Source organism: Triticum aestivum, chromosome 4B (genome assembly GCF_018294505.1).
Source record: "Triticum aestivum cultivar Chinese Spring chromosome 4B, IWGSC CS RefSeq v2.1, whole genome shotgun sequence".
Taxonomy (NCBI): Eukaryota; Viridiplantae; Streptophyta; class Magnoliopsida; order Poales; family Poaceae; genus Triticum; species Triticum aestivum.
Window position 1 is genome coordinate 351,614,316 of NC_057804.1, and position 15,905 is coordinate 351,630,220.

General features: G+C 52.5%; 1 protein-coding gene and 1 long non-coding RNA gene across 4 annotated transcripts in view; one reads left to right on the forward strand and one right to left on the reverse strand.

Moving 5' to 3' along the window:
- LOC123092158 (probable WRKY transcription factor 3) overlaps positions 1-15,152 on the reverse strand; it is a 34,860-nt gene extending 19,708 nt beyond the window's left edge. For all 3 annotated transcript variants that reach the window (XM_044513849.1, XM_044513850.1, XM_044513851.1), the window contains exon 1: positions 14,727-15,152. In XM_044513849.1, the coding sequence (XP_044369784.1) occupies positions 14,727-15,065 (339 nt within the window). In that variant the 5' untranslated portion in view covers positions 15,066-15,152. The remainder of the gene's footprint in view (positions 1-14,726) is intronic.
- Positions 13,062-13,892, forward strand: LOC123092159 (uncharacterized). The gene is made up of 2 exons (XR_006444356.1): positions 13,062-13,342; positions 13,617-13,892. It is a non-coding gene; the product is annotated as an uncharacterized lncRNA (long non-coding RNA).
- Positions 15,153-15,905: the final 753 nt, after the last annotated feature.

A 15,905-nucleotide genomic window follows, 5' to 3' on the forward strand; every position in this document is an offset into this window, starting at 1 on the left:
AACGACGGATGGTAAAGAAAGGTAACTCAGCAATCCCTCAAATCAAGGTCCAGTGGCGCGGCATTGCTGCAGGTCATGCAACCTGGGAAGATTATTATGTTCTTCGGGCTCGTTTTCCGGCAGCTTCAATTTGGGAGGAGCCTACATCTCAAGGAGGGGAAAGTGTCACGTCCCCACCAGTGTTGGTGTCGACGGACAACAGATAAGTGGCCCTAGGTCCCGCTGTGTAGAGTCAAAGGGTGTAAGGCGTGGTGTGTGTCTGACCGTGGGTCCGGCCGGTAGCGTGTTCGGTGTGGTGTGGTTATATTGTAGCTACAAAACTCTAGAGAGGCATGTTGTTTAATGAATACTACCTGAATCTCATCTCTCCCGTGTTCCTCTCCTCCTCCTCTGGTTCCCCTTTTCTCCTCCCTACTCTTCCTGATCCCCTCTCGAATCCTGTTGTTGATCCATGAGACTAGCCTAGGGCCTCACAATCCGGCCACCCCGGATATCCGGCCCTCAAGCCCGGACATCCGGCCCCTGACAGCATCACTTCCATCCACCGCTCCGATTCCCGCCTAACTCTCGTCAATTTTTGATCGGGCATACCACCATCACTTCCGCATACCACCACCGCTTTCCGCAACCACCATTGCTTACCCGCTTCGCACTCCGACAAATTTTGACACGTTTTTTTCCTTGAAGAATTTGAGTTGCGGTTTCCGTTCCTAAAGTGTTTCGGCTACTTAGGGACGGTTCGACTTCGCAATCACCGCCGCTCATCTTCGTCATCGACCTCTCAACAATTTTGACACCTTCAACCGTAAGCAAGGACGGTAACCTCGATGACACTTTGTGTACTCCTTGCCATTGCATTGATAAACCGATAGACCATTTTGTGTACCTTACCTATCGAGACTAGCCATTTGAGTATTGCCGGCAATGTCACTTGTGCACATCAATGATCATAGCTCCCACTGCATACATACCATATCATCTTGGTACATATCTTGGTATCATCTCTTGTGTCACCAGGTTGTCATAGCATATACACAATTGCTAGCTTGGTTCGTGAAGTTTTGCATAAGTGGCCATCAAAAGAGCTCAAACGAGAAAGAGCCAAACAAGCTTTTAAGCAAACGAGAAAGATAAGCAAAGAGCTTTTAAGCAAGAACCATAGCATCATACAACATTAAGATTGTCATACTCGATCATCTTGGCTCATATCATAGGAATACCATACATATAGCATACTTGGGATAGAAGTCGTTGCATTTTTGCTTAGTAGGTTGTGCACAAGTCTCGTATCTGCCTATTGTGCAATCGTGCTAGCGTCTCTCTAGTGTTGTGCAACAAGAGCATTTTCTGTGGATTCCACATTTTTAGCTCATTTTTGGTTGCACGACCCCATTTATCTATTTGCGTGTGTTTCCGTGTGCCACATATTGCTATTGGTCTACTTGTTGCATTTGCAAATTTGCGAATCCTTTTCAATATCATTGAGTCTTACTAACAATTGCATCAAATTTTGTGCCACCATCCTCACCAGGCTCCACGCAAAGGCTTTATTTGTGTAGGTGTGAGAACCAACAAGAATTGGTACAAATTGTGCTATTTCCTTGTTACACATTTGAGTAATCATTGATCCATCTTCAACCTTGGTCAAGGTACATTTGGTATAGTTCTTCTCTTTCTCCCACTCATATATTTTGCTTGGAATGATGGATAGGCCAAGTTCCTCTACCAACCCACTCTTGATCGAGCAAGACGACGACTCGACCTCCTACGTCACCAGGAGCCACCTCTTCGGTGCACAAAGAGCTTTCCATCAAGAACAACAAGCATTGAGCGACCGCATTGACAATCTCGCACCCACTTGCGCCTCTCCGAGCAACGTACAAGAGACTACTTCGACAACAAGCTTGACGAACACAAACAAGAGAACGATGCAAGAATGGACGAGATTCGTGCCTTGTTGGTCAACCGCTCTTCTACCTCGTCGTCCTATTCAAGACGGAACCGCTCGAGTCGACACTCCGACGACACCATCTCCGGCTCAAGTACACCGACATCGAACACTCTACGTCGAGCCGCGCGCCAAGACCGTCAAGCAAACCGCAATCCTCTACACGGAACCGATCCTCAAGAGCAACTTCTAGCGCAAGAACATCGACATCATCAAAATCAAGCTACTCCTGCGCAAGCACAAGAAAGGCAACGCCTACGACAACAAGAGGAAGAACGAGCGCGCCAACACCAAGACGAGCAAGATGCCAAGGCTCAACGTCAATAACAACAACAACAACAACAACGTGAAGCCCAAGCACTTGAGGCGCAACATGCCCTCCACGACACGAGTCGCGCCGTCGCCGACCACAACCGACATACGCACGAACAAGAAGCACTTCGCAAAGAAGTTCAAGAGAGGAACTATCAAGCTCGATTGCCCCGACATGTTCCCCAAGCTCCACCACGCTCGACAAGAACCCCAAGTTCGCCAAGAGCAACATGAGGTTGACAATCCTCCATGCAAAGAGCAACATGAGGTTGACAATCCTCCACGTCAAGGGCGTCATCATCATCCTCGACCCCAACACAATGAAGAGCAACAATACGGCAAGCTCAAGTTCACCATGCCCAAGTTCACCGGAAGCAATGATCCCGAAGAGTACCTATCATGGGCATTGAAGGTTGACAAAATCTTTCGTTTGCACAACTATGAGGAAGAGAAGAAGATCGCCATGGCATCCCTTGAGTTCCAAGACTATGTACTCATATGGTGGGAGCAAGTCATTGAGCGCCGTGAGGCAAGAGGTGAACCACCCATCACAACTTGGGCGCAAATGAAGGATGTCATGAGAGCACGCTTTGTGCCAACCTACTACAACCGCGACTTCTTCAAGAAGCTCCAACTCAAGCAAGGAACAAAGACCGTTGAAGAGTACTACAAGGAAATGGAGATTGCCATGATAAGAGGCAATGTCACGGAAGATGATGAGCAAACTATGGCACGTTTCTTGAATGTGCTCAACCACCCTATCAAGAAGATCGCCGACTTCCAACCCTACTCCAACCTCATCGAGCTAGTGCATCAAGCTACCAAAGCGGAACATCAAGTGCAAGATGACTTCAAGTATGCCAAGTTTGCTTCCAAGACCTACCGCTCCTACAACCAAGCTTCAACGACTACGACGACTCCTACCTCGACAAAAGTTTCACCAAGCAACGGCGACAAGTCAAATTACAAGAAGACTTCGACAACTTCAAATCACCCTCCTACTACAAGCAACTTCAAGCCAAGGGCTTCATCATCTACAACTCCATCGGATGAGACCATCAAGATAAGTTCCATCAAATGCTTCACATGTGGCGACCTAGGCCACAAGTCTTTCGAGTGCACCAACAAGTGCACCATGATCCTCAACGACGATGGCACATACGACTCCATGAGTGAAGAGGAAAAATTAGCCATTGAGCAAGTCGCCATGCGAAGGGGAGCCTTGGCGCAGTGGTAAAGCTGCTGCCTTGTGGCCATGAGGTCACGGGTTCAAGTCCTGGAAACAGCCTCTTACAGAAATGTAGGGAAAGGCTGAGTACTATAGACCCAAAGTGGTCGGACCCTTCCCCGGACCCTGCGCAAGCGGGAGCTACATGCACCGGGCTGTCCTTTTTTTTAGCAAGTCGCCATGCACCGACGCGTGAACGAAGATGAAGATGATCAAGTCTTTTGTGACGAAGATATGAGCCCCGCTCTTGTTGTCTCCAAGGTTTTGACTCTTCAACATCAACAAGACGAAGACCAAAGATGACATATCTTCCACACCAAGGTCGGCATCAATGGAAGGTCCGTGAAGGTCATCATCGATGGAGGGAGTTGCCAAAACTTGGCGAGTGAAGAGCTATGTTCCAAGCTCCAATTGGTCAAGATGAAGCACCCACACCCCTACAAGGTCCAATGGCTAAGCGACTCCAGCACTATCCAACTCGAGCATATGGTGCAAGTTTCCTTTAAGATCAGAGCATATGAAGACACTTTGGAGTGTGATGTCGTTCCAATGTCAGTTTGCCACCTCCTTGGACGACTATGGCAATTTGACCGAGGCGTCATCCACAACGGGCGAACCAATCACTATAGCTTCAAGATGAAGGGAAAGGAGTACGTGCTACGACCAATGTCTCCAAGTCAAGTGATCGCCGACAAGCAAGCCACCCATCATGGAGAGAATAGTGAGCCACCCAAAAGGGAATGAGAGCCACAAGCCCAAATTGAGTGCCTCCACGATGAGCGATAAGAAAAACTTAGTGCTATTTGCCACCAAAAGTGAGATGAGAAAAGTGTGTGAGAACCCATCAAGTGTTATGCACTATGTCCTCTTGTGCAAGGGAGGCACCTAAAACTAACACCTCACACGATCTACCTTTAGTGTTGTCTTCTCTATTGCAGGAGTTCCAAGATGTATTCCCCGACGAGCTACCTCCGAGACTACCTCCTCTTCGAGGCATCGAACACCACATCGACCTCATCCCCGGAGCACCCCTTCCTATCCCTACCGCGTCAACCCCAAGGAAACCAAGGAGATCCAACGGCAAGTACAACAACTCATCGACAATGGCCATGTAAGAGAAAGCTTGAGCCATGTGCCATACCAGTAATCCTTGTTCCTAAGAAAGATGGCATCTACCGCATGTGTTTCGATTGTCGTCCCATCAATGGTATCACCATTAGATATCGTCACCCCATTCCACGCTTAGATGATATGCTAGATGAGCTTAGCGGGGCCACAATCTTCTCTAAGATTGGTCTTAAAAGTGGCTATTACCAAATCCACATACAAGGTGACGAATGGAAAACCGCATTTAAGACCAAATTTTGCTTATGAATGGCTTGTTATGCCAATGGGTTTATCCGAAGCACCCGGTACTTGATGGATAAGTCTGTGTACTAGGGTCCTTGTGGGGCTGCAGCACATGGTCCTTGTGGCAGTTAGGAGGATAAAGTCCTGGACCATCAAGGACTGGCTGTTAGGATAGAGTTCTGTTCTTGACCATCAAGGACTGTCAGTTAGCATCTTAGACTAGCATCTTAGACTAGCATCTTAGACTGGCATCTTAGCAGCATCTTAGCATATGCCTTGGCTGGCTAGCAGCCTATAAATATGTATCCCCAACCCCTCAGGTGGGCATGGCATTGTGTGAGAAATAAACCAACGAAAATTGTCCCAACTCTTCTAGTGTCATCCACAACTATCAATGCTCAGGTTGAAAGGTCTAACAAGTGGTATCAGAGCCAGGTTAACCTGCACCCTGAGCATTTCCTGTGAGCAGCCCAAGTCGGTAGCAGCAGCTGCTCCGTCTGCCTCTGGTTACCTTCCTCCCTCCGGACTGTCGAGCAGCAGCTCGTCTTCATCAGCCTCCTCTTCACGCAACAGCCCCCCTGCAGCGAGCCATGTCTGCAGGTCGCTCTCAGCACACGGCTACCTCGAGCATGCGGCGCCGGCAAGAGGCCGAGCGCGCCGTGGCAGATGAGCGTGAGCGAGCGGCTGTAGCAGCGGCTGCTGCGGCGGCAAGAGTGTCGAGGCTGGCTGCAGCGGAGCTGGCAGCAGCCAGAGCGGAGGTAGAAGCAGCCAGGGCGGAGGTAGAAGCAGCAGCAGCAGCAGAAGCAGCCCGTGAGGCTACGGCGGATGCCAAGGCACTCCGCGGCAGCCCCGGCAGCTCCAGCAGCTCCGCGCCTGCGGACGACGGCGCCGACGCAGATCGCGCCAAAGTGGCGCAGGAGCGGACGGCGCAGTGGGCAGCCGAGCACGCCCGCGCTCCAGGTGGAGGCGCGCACCGCGACGGCGGCTGCAACGACCAGGACCGCGGCCTCTACGAGGTCCGGACTGTGGTCAGGGATGTTGGTTCCAGTGTTGGGTGGCCTACCCTCACTAAAACCAACTACGTCGAGTGGGCCGGGATCATGAAGGTCAGGCTCCAGGTGCGGCGCATGTGGGAGGCAGTCCAGGACAGCAACGTCGACCACCTAGAGGATCGACGGGCGCTGGACGCCCTCATCGCCGCAGTCCCGCCCGAGATGCAGTTCTCGCTTTCCAACAAGCGGACTGCCAAGGAGGCTTGGGACGCCATCGCCGCAGCACGCATCGGCAGCGACCGTGCTCGCAAGTCCACCCTGCAGGCACTTCGTAAGGAGTGGGAGAACCTGGGCTTCAAGCCAGGTGAGGACGTTGATGACTTTGCTCTCCGTCTCAACACTCTGCTGCAGAAGATGGTGAAGTTTGGCGATGCCACCTACACCGAGGAGAGAGCTGTCGAGAAGCTTTTTCGGTGCATTCCCGAGAAGTACAAGCAGATGGCTCGCTCGATCGAGTCGTTGCTGGACCTCTCCACGATGACGATCGAGGAGGCGATAGGTCGACTCAAGGTCGTCGACACCGACGAGCCACAGCCCCCCTCGGGGCCCGTCACCACCGGCGGGAAGCTGCTCCTAACTCGGGAGCAGTGGGATCCCAGCCTTGGTGACAAGAAGAAGGGGGAGCCTTCCTCCTCGACGGGCGGCCGCAAGCGTGGCAAGCAGCGTAAGGCGCGAAGAGGCCCCCCGGGCAGGGCACAAGGACGTGCCGAAGGTGACGCCCGCGGAGGCGCCAAGGACGGCGCCGCTGGCAAGCCCAGGCCGGCACAAGACAACAGTTGCCACAACTGTGGCCGGTTTGGCCATTGGGCCAATGAGTGTCGGCAACCACGACAAGGCCAGGCTCACGTCGCACAGGCGAAGGAGGAGGAGACGGCTCTGTTCATGGCGCATGCAAGCATTGAGCTACCCTCGGCGACTCCAGTCGCAAAGGCTTTCATCCACCTCGATGAGCCAAAAGCACACGCTCTTCTCGGCGATGGCTCCGGGAAGGACAAGGCTACGGGGTGGTGCCTCGACACCGGCGCCACCCACCACATGACCGGTCGAAGGGAATTCTTCGCCGAGCTCGACTCCGATGCGCGAGGCTCCGTCAAGTTCGGGGATGCCTCCGCTGTGGAGATAAAGGGCGTCGGCTCCGTCATCTTCACCACCAAGATGGGAGAGCACCGGCTGCTCACCGGTGTCTACTACATCCCCGCGCTAAGGAATTCCATCATCAGCTTGGGACAGCTGGATGAGAACGGCTCACGCGTGCTGATTGAGCATGGGGTCCTACGCATCTGGGATCGCCAGCGTCGCCTTCTCGCCAAGGTGCCCAGAGGTGAAAATCGACTCTACGTCCTTGATGTGCAGGTGGCACAACCGGTCTGTCTCGCTGTCCGTCGAGACGACGAGGCGTGGCAGTGGCATGAGCGCTTTGGGCACCTTCACTTTGAGGCCCTGAAGCGTCTAAGTGCCAAGGAGATGGTGCGAGGCCTGCCATGCCTCGACCATGTGGAGCAGTTCTGCGACATCTGCGTACTGACAAAGCAGAGACGACTCCCCTTTCCCCAACAGGCGAGTTTTCGGGCTAAGGAGAAGCTGGAGCTCGTGCACGGAGACCTGTGCGGCCCGGTGACGCCAGCCACACCAGGAGGTCGACGCTACTTCCTGCTGCTCGTCGACGATCTCTCCCGCTACATGTGGGTGATGATCCTCGGCAGTAAGGGAGAAGCGGCGGACGCCATCAGGCGCGCGCAGGTTGGTGTGGAGGCGGAGAGCGGCCGCAAATTGCGCGTGTTGCGCACTGACAACGGCGGCGAGTTCACGGCGGCTGAATTCGCGTCGTACTGCGCCGATGAGGGCATCCAGCGCCACTACTCCGCGCCGTACAGCCCGCAGCAAAACGGCGTCGTCGAGCGGCGCAACCAGACGGTTGTGGGGATGGCTCGGGCTCTCCTCAAGCAGAGAGGGATGCCGGCTGTCTTCTGGGGAGAGGCGGTGCTAACGGCCGTCTACATCCTCAACCGCTCTCCTACTAAGGCACTCGACGGCAGAACTCCGTACGAGGCCTGGCATGGGCGGAAGCCGGCGGTCTCTCATTTGCGGGTCTTTGGCTGCCTTGCGTTCGCCAAGGAGCTCGGCCACATCGGCAAGCTCGACGACAGGAGCACTCCGGGAGTCTTCATCGGCTACGCGGAGGGCTCAAAGGCCTACCGCATCCTCGACCCAAAGACACAACGTGTGCGCACAGCGCGAGACGTCGTGTTCAACGAAGGGCGAGGGTGGCAATGGGACAAGGCGGTGGACGACGGCTCGACGCCGACGTATGACGACTTCATTGTCGAGTACGCTCACTTCAAGGAAGCTGGGGGAGCAAGCAGCTCCTCTTCACCGGGCACGTCTACCCCGGCCCCCAAAACTACATCGACTCCGGCGCCTGCTACACCGACGACACCACAACCGGCGACGCCGCATACTCCAGCCCCGGCGGTCGCCACTCCGGGCTCGTCTTCATCAGCACCAGCTCACGCAGAGCACAACCCGATGAAGTTCGCTTCCCCGCTCACTCACGACGAGGAGCGGGTCGACGCATGGTATGGAGGCGAACCGCTGCGGTACCGTACGATGGATAATGTGCTCGGCGACCAGCCGGTGCCAGGACTGGTGCCACGTGACCTGGAGGCGCAGCTACAGCTCGTGTGTGAAGACGGCGAACCACGGTCCTTTGCAGAGGCCGAGAGAGACGCGGCATGGCGCGCCGCGATGAAGTTGGAGATGGATGCGGTCGAGCAAAACCGCACCTGGGAGCTTGCTGATCTCCCTCGAGGTCACCGCGCAATCACCCTTAAGTGGGTGTTCAAGCTGAAGAGGGATGGAGCCGGCGCCATCATCAAGCACAAGGCTCGTTTGGTGGCCCGAGGCTTCTTGCAGCAGGAAGGAGTCGACTTCGACGACGCTTTCGCTCCCGTGGCACGGATGGAGTCCGTGCGACTTCTCCTTGCGCTGGCTGCCCAGGAGGGCTGGCGTGTCCACCACATGGACGTTAAGTCGGCATTCCTCAACGGCGACTTGAAGGAGGAAGTCTACGTGCATCAGCCACCGGGGTTTACGATTCCCGGCCAGGAGGGCAAGGTGCTCCGCCTGCGCAAGGCTCTCTATGGCCTGCGGCAGGCACCCAGGGCGTGGAACGCCAAGCTGGACTCCACGCTGAAGAAGATGGGTTTCGAGCAGAGCCCGCATGAGGCTGCCGTCTACCGACGGGGGAGTGGAGGAAATGCCCTGCTGGTGGGCGTCTACGTTGACGACCTGGTGATCACCGGCACCAAAGATGCAGAGGTGGCGGCGTTCAAGGAAGACATGAAGGCCACGTTCCAGATGAGTGACCTGGGGCTCCTCTCCTTCTATCTAGGGATTGAGGTGCACCAGGACCACTCCGGGATCGCGCTTCGACAGTCCGCCTACGCCAAGCGCATCGTTGAGCTAGCTGGGCTCACCGACTGCCATCCAGCTCTCACTCCGATGGAGGAGAGGCTGAAACTAAGTCGCGACAGCACGACGGAGGAAGTGGATGCTACGCAGTACCGACGCCTTGTGGGGAGCCTTCGCTACCTCACTCACACACGGCCGGACTTGGCATTCTCCGTCGGCTATGTCAGTCGGTTCATGGAGCGACCAACGTCGGAACACCAGCAGGCAGTGAAGAGGATCGTCCGCTACATAGCAGGGACCCTCGACCACGGCCTCCATTACCCTAGGTGCCCTGGGGCGGCACACTTCGTCGGGTACAGCGACAGCGACCACGCCGGCGACATCGACACCAGCAAGAGCACGAGCGGGATCCTCCTCTTCCTCGGCAAGTGTCTCGTGAGCTGGCAATCAGTCAAGCAGCAGGTGGTGGCCCTGTCCAGCTGTGAGGCTGAGTACATAGCGGCCTCCACCGCCTGTACTCAGGCGCTCTGGCTTGCTCGACTGCTTGGTGATCTTCTCGTTCAAGACACCAGAACGGTGCAGCTCCTGGTGGACAGCAAGTCCGCCCTGGCCCTGGCAAAGAACCCCGTGTTCCACGAACGGAGCAAGCACATCCGACTGAGGTATCACTTCATCCGCAGCTGTGTGGAAGAAGGGAGCATCGAGGCGAGCTACATCAACACCAAGGATCAGCTCGCAGACCTGCTCACCAAGCCCCTTGGGAGGGTCAAGTTCCTCGAACTTTGCTCCAGGATTGGGATGATTCAACTCTCCCACAAGACGACGTACAAGACTTAGGGGGAGAATGATGGATAAGTTTGTGTACTAGGGTCCTTGTGGGGCTGCAGCACATGGTCCTTGTGGCAGTTAGGAGGATAAAGTCCTGGACCATCAAGGACTGGCTGTTAGGATAGAGTTCTGTTCTTGACCATCAAGGACTGTCAGTTAGCATCTTAGACTAGCATCTTAGACTGGCATCTTAGCAGCATCTTAGCATATGCCTTGGCTGGCTAGCAGCCTATAAATATGTATCCCCAACCCCTCAGGTGGGCATGGCATTGTGTGAGAAATAAACCAACGAAAATTGTCCCAACTCTCCTAGTGTCATCCACAACTATCAATGCTCAGGTTGAAAGGTCTAACAGTACTTTCATGCGAGTCATGGATTTTGTTCTTCGCCCCTACATTGGCATATTTGTTGTGGTCTATTTTAACGATATTCTTGTCTTCAGCAAATCCCTCAAAGATCATGTCACCCATCTTAGAACCGTTTTGCAAACCCTTAGGAAAGAGCGCCTTTATGCTAATATGGACAAATGCCTTTTCGGTGTTGATAAGCTTGTTTTCTTGGGTTTTGTAGTATCTTCTAAGGGTGTGCATGTAGATGAAGCTAAGATCAATGCTATTAAAACTTGGCCCCAACCCACAAACTTGCAACAAGTGCGTAGTTTTCTTGGCCTAGCCGGATTTTATCGTAGATTTGTGAAGGATTTTAGCAGCCTTGCTTTACCTTTACATGCTTTGAGTAAGAAAAACGCGCCCTTTGTGTGGGGGCCATCCCAAGACACCGCATTTAATGAGCTTAAGAATTTGCTTACACATGCCCCTTTGCTTGCATTACCCAACTTTGATAAACCGTTTGAGATACATTGCGATGCTAGCGGTTATGGCATAGGAGGCGTGTTAATGCAGGAGAAGCGCCCCATAGCTTACTTTAGTGAGAAACTCTCCGGAGCGCAACTCAATTACCCTATCTATGTCAAAGAGCTATATGCTTTAGTTCCAGTATTGCATGTTTGGGAGCATTATCTCCGTCCTCATGAGTTCATTCTCCACACCGATCACGAAACACTCAAGTATCTTAAGGGCTCTGTTTTCGAGTCGAGCGACTAGTCGACGAGTCGCAAGAGCAGGAGCGACTCAGGCTGGCGACTCGACTCCTCGCATGAGTCGAGCGACTCGAGCGACTAGTCTCGACTAGTCACGACTAGTCGCCATAAGTGAGTCGAGCGACTCGAGCGACTAGTCTCGACTAGTCACGACTAGTCGCCATAAGTGAGTCGAACGACTCAGTTATTTTGGGCCCCCAACAGTTTTTTGTCTTTTAACAGTATTTGCTTGGCCCATCAGCCCATCCCAGACCAGGAAATATATAGATCGATCCATCCCCCCCTCACCCTGACCTAACCCTCTCCCTGGCGGCTGCCTTCCCTCCTACCCTGCCTTCCTTCCTCCTTTGGTTGCTGCTGCTGCTGTGCTCTTCCACTCCTCCCCTGGTTAATGCTGCTGCTCTTGTGCTCCTCCACTCCTCCCCTGATTGCTGCTGCTGCTGTGTGCTCCTCCCCTGGTAAGTACTGTTTCTGCTAGTTAGCTTAGGGCTTGATTTGGTGAGAAAAACAACTAAGTGGAGTTATCTTTCCTTCTATCATAGATTCACACCAAGCACCATGTCCTCCCAGCCAAAGATATCCCAAGTTGTTCGATCAGCTCAAGCTAATAGAATCAATTCTGTGACAATCAATAACATTTTCATAATTTATACTGAACTCATTTTGCAGCATCCATGTCTTCCGGTGACTATTTAATGGAGAAAGAACTACAATGATATAACGTGATTGTGATATACTCCCTCCGTTCCAAATTACTCGTCGTGGTTTTAGTTCAAATTTGAACTAAAACAACAACAACAACAACAACAACAAAGCCTTTAGTCCCAAACAAGTTGGGGTAGGCTAGAGGTGAAACCCATAAGATCTCGCAACCAACTCATGGCTCTGGCATATGGATAGCAAGCTTCCACGCACCCCTGTCCATAGCTAGCTCTTTGTCGATACTCCAATCTTTCAGGTCTCTCTTAACGGACTCCTCCCATGTCAAATTTGATCGACCCCGCCCTCTCTTGACATTCTCCGCACGCTTTAGCCGTCCGCTATGCACTGGAGCTTCTGGAGGCCTTCGCTGAATATGCCCAAACCATCTCAGACGATGTTGGACAAGCTTCTCCTCAATTGGTGCTACCCCAACTCTATCTCGTATATCATCATTCCGGACTCGATCCTTCCTCGTGTGGCCACACATCCATCTCAACATACGCATCTCCGCTACACCTAATTGTTGAACATGTCGCCTCCTTAGACTAAGCTCGAGGAAATTAATATGGACCAGCAAACTTACAAAAGCAGAATATAACATAATTATATTGCAGAGTGTACTAACATAATTATATTCTGGATTAAACTAATAGCACAACAATTTACAGGGTTATAATGCAGTGCACATATATATCTTAGTGGCGCAAAAACTATTTAGCCAACTTCACTAACAATGTAGAAATTGGCTTCAGTGTACTAACATAGTTATTTTGGATATAAGCAATCAGCCACAAATTTGAACTAAAACCATGACAAGTAATTTGGAAGGAAGGGAGTAGTATGAATACATGACAGCGACAAAGCATAGACACATTGGCCCACTTTTACCAGCCCGGTCTAGACAATAAGAAAGGATAGCTACATCAAAGTGTATGAAGCTCGGTTTTTTGGAAATGCAGCTGATCCAGATTATCAATTGTGAGCTAAAAAGCACGGACACGCCAGGAATCGCCGAATTGCCGTCCTGATACGGCGGGATACGGGGATACGGCGGGATACGCGAATTTTGGAGTATCCCCGAAATTCGAATTAAAAAAAAAGAAAAAACGACTGGGATACGCCGGGATACGTTAGGGATACGGCCTGGCCCAAAAACACACCCCCGGCCCAGCCACGGCCCAATATGTAACCCTATTTTGCAGGGTCTCCAGCGTGCCATACGAGCTGCTCCCTGCCTCCCAGCTCGAACAGAAGGAGCCGCCACCTTCTGGATCGAAGTTCCCACCACCTGGACTCGCCGCCGCCGGCACTGGCGACTCCTGGATTCGACGGCGACTCCTCCATCCAGCACCAGCACCAGCAGTCTCTCTCTCTCCTCGCCTCCTCGGCTCCTCGCAGCTGTAGCCTGTAGGTAACCCAGCAGCTTCTACATTCTTCAACCTCTTCCTCTTTTATTCTTCAGATTCAGATTTTGTTCCATTATTAAGGGATTAAGCTACTGGGTCTGGATGCTTGCTAGCTTGTTGTTGACTTGTTGTTGCTACCTCTCTGCTTGTGCTGCTGCTGTTTGTTATGCTGTTGCTGCTCGCTTGTGCTGCTTGGGCTGATGCTGCTGCTGCTAGCCTGCTAGTGCTATTGCCTATTTCTGAATTTAACAGCTTTTGTTGCTGCACACTTGTTGATAGGTAGCAACTAGCAAGTGGCATGGCATCTGGGAGCGCCACAACTGGTAGCCAATTTGTGTTTGATGTGTTTTGCAAGATGCGACTTACAATGAGATGGGGGGACGAGGATCGATCAAGCACTTGATAAAAGAGACACCAAATGGGGCAGTACTCTAGTCTATTCTTTATTTTGATCTATTTCTCTTTAATTTTCTGTCTTAACTCTATATTACATGGCATATTTTTATTTTATTTTATATATACTCGCCGTATCCCCGAATGGCTGTTTTTGGAAAATCCCGTATCCCGTATCCCCGTATCCGTATCCCCGTCTTTCCTTCCCCGTGTCCGTGCTTTTTAGATTTGTGAGTACTAACTAGGGACTCCCCTAGACTTCATAACAAATTGAAAAAATAAAATATTGATCTGGTACCTTGACCAGCAGGTCATCTTGACTAAAGATACTTGAGAAACAAATTGGCGGGATGCACCAAGTGTTGCTTCCGTGGCAATGAAGAGTCGATTCAGCATCTATTTCTTCATTGCCCACTTGGCACTTGCTAAGTTACTATGGCAATCGGTCCATATAGCCTTTTTCTTTGCTTTCTGAGCAGCCGTATTTCTTCATTGCCCACTTGGCACTTGCTAAGTTACTATGTCAACCACTTCTTCTTTGCTTTTTGTGCAGCCATATGTGACATTTTATGTAAGTTGATCTTGTTTGACCTCCGATGACAATAATTAATAAAAAGGTTGTGTGCATCACTCAATGCAGAGGTCAAGGGAATCCCCCTCTTTTCAAAGAAAAATTAGACTTCATAACATATTTTCCACAACACAATTGCTAAGGGTCTAGAGCAATCCATCACATCCTGCATGAGTGCACAACTAAACACTGTGAGTTACAGCACTCTTACCCCTCCGCGATGGTTCTACGCCCCAATCTCGTCACTACTACCCAGTTCAGGCACTATCATTGTACTACTAATCTAAAAAATACGCAGTACGAGTTGAAAGTAGCAGGATAGTATCTGCAACTTTAACAAACTAGCACTCTTAACGCACGAGCTGGAAACCTAAACAACGGCAAGCATGGTGCAGGAGCAAGTATAGTAAGGTTGGAGGAGTTACCATAGGGGAGAAGAGCGAAGGGGGGCCGACGAGAGCGGTGGGGCTGAGCCCCGGTGGCACGGCGAACGGTGAGGGAGGGAAAGGGGGTGCGGCTGGGGAGCCCATGGCGCCGACAAGGAGCTGGGTGAAGGAGCCGTGGAAGGCCGAGGAGGGCATGTCCGGGAAGAGCGCGGCGGCGAGGGTGACCGGTCCGGGGCTGGTCTCGGCAAAGGACGCGGCGGTGGCGCCAGAGCCGAAGAAGGATTCGACGGCGGAGCGCGGGGGTAGCGAGAGCGCGGGGCGCGGAGGAGTGCAGCGCGCACCCTCGCCGCCGCCGGCAGAGGCCTCGTGTGCCGCCATGAGAAAGGAGAGATGGTGGGCGGAGCACTTGCGGAGGGGTCTTTTTGCGGGGTTTGTGGGGAACCAAAGATACGGCGAGTCCACGGCTTTAGGGGAGACACCTCTTTTCATTTTTCAGAAGGGAAGAACAACCTCTTGATCGTCTCTCTTTTTTCTTTTCTTTTTTACAGTACAACCCCTTTTTTAGACGAAACAACATTTTTCGCAGATACGCTTGAGAGCGTATTATTACGTTGATAGAGGAAAGCAAATGGGCGCTGATCTGCGCCGGCGCACCGGCCTAAATTTGGGCCGGTCGCATCTGCGCCGTACGATGCAAGGCATCTCATCCGCCAGATCAACTTCCCTGCTTCGTTCCCCCACCCATCGTTCCAAGCGAGCAGGAGAAAAATTCCCCTCGCCCCATCAAATCGACCCGCCATGCCCCACCTGCCCCGCACCACGCAGGTCGCCGCCCCCGCCGTGGGTCGGAGTTCGCCGTCGCTGCGTCTCCACTCCCCCCCCCCCCCTCGTCTCCCCCGTGTCCATGCCCTGCAACCATGCACCTCCTCCTCCCCCTAATCCTTCGCATGCTTCTACTGCAGCGCCGGCCAACTCGTCGGCGGCAGCCCGACGATGCCCCCACGGTCGCAACTCTGAATGTGGTGCCAAAAAATAGAACATGGTGGAAGCAAAAACAATGACAGGATCCAGCAAAAATAGAATATGGTGGAAGCAAAAAAGTAGACTCGGCTGAATATGGTGGAAGCAAAAAAGTAGACTCAGGTGGGGATTCAGTGGTCGATTGTAGCAAAAAAGTAGACTAGTTCCAGCAGAAAAAACAATGACTGTAGCAAAATT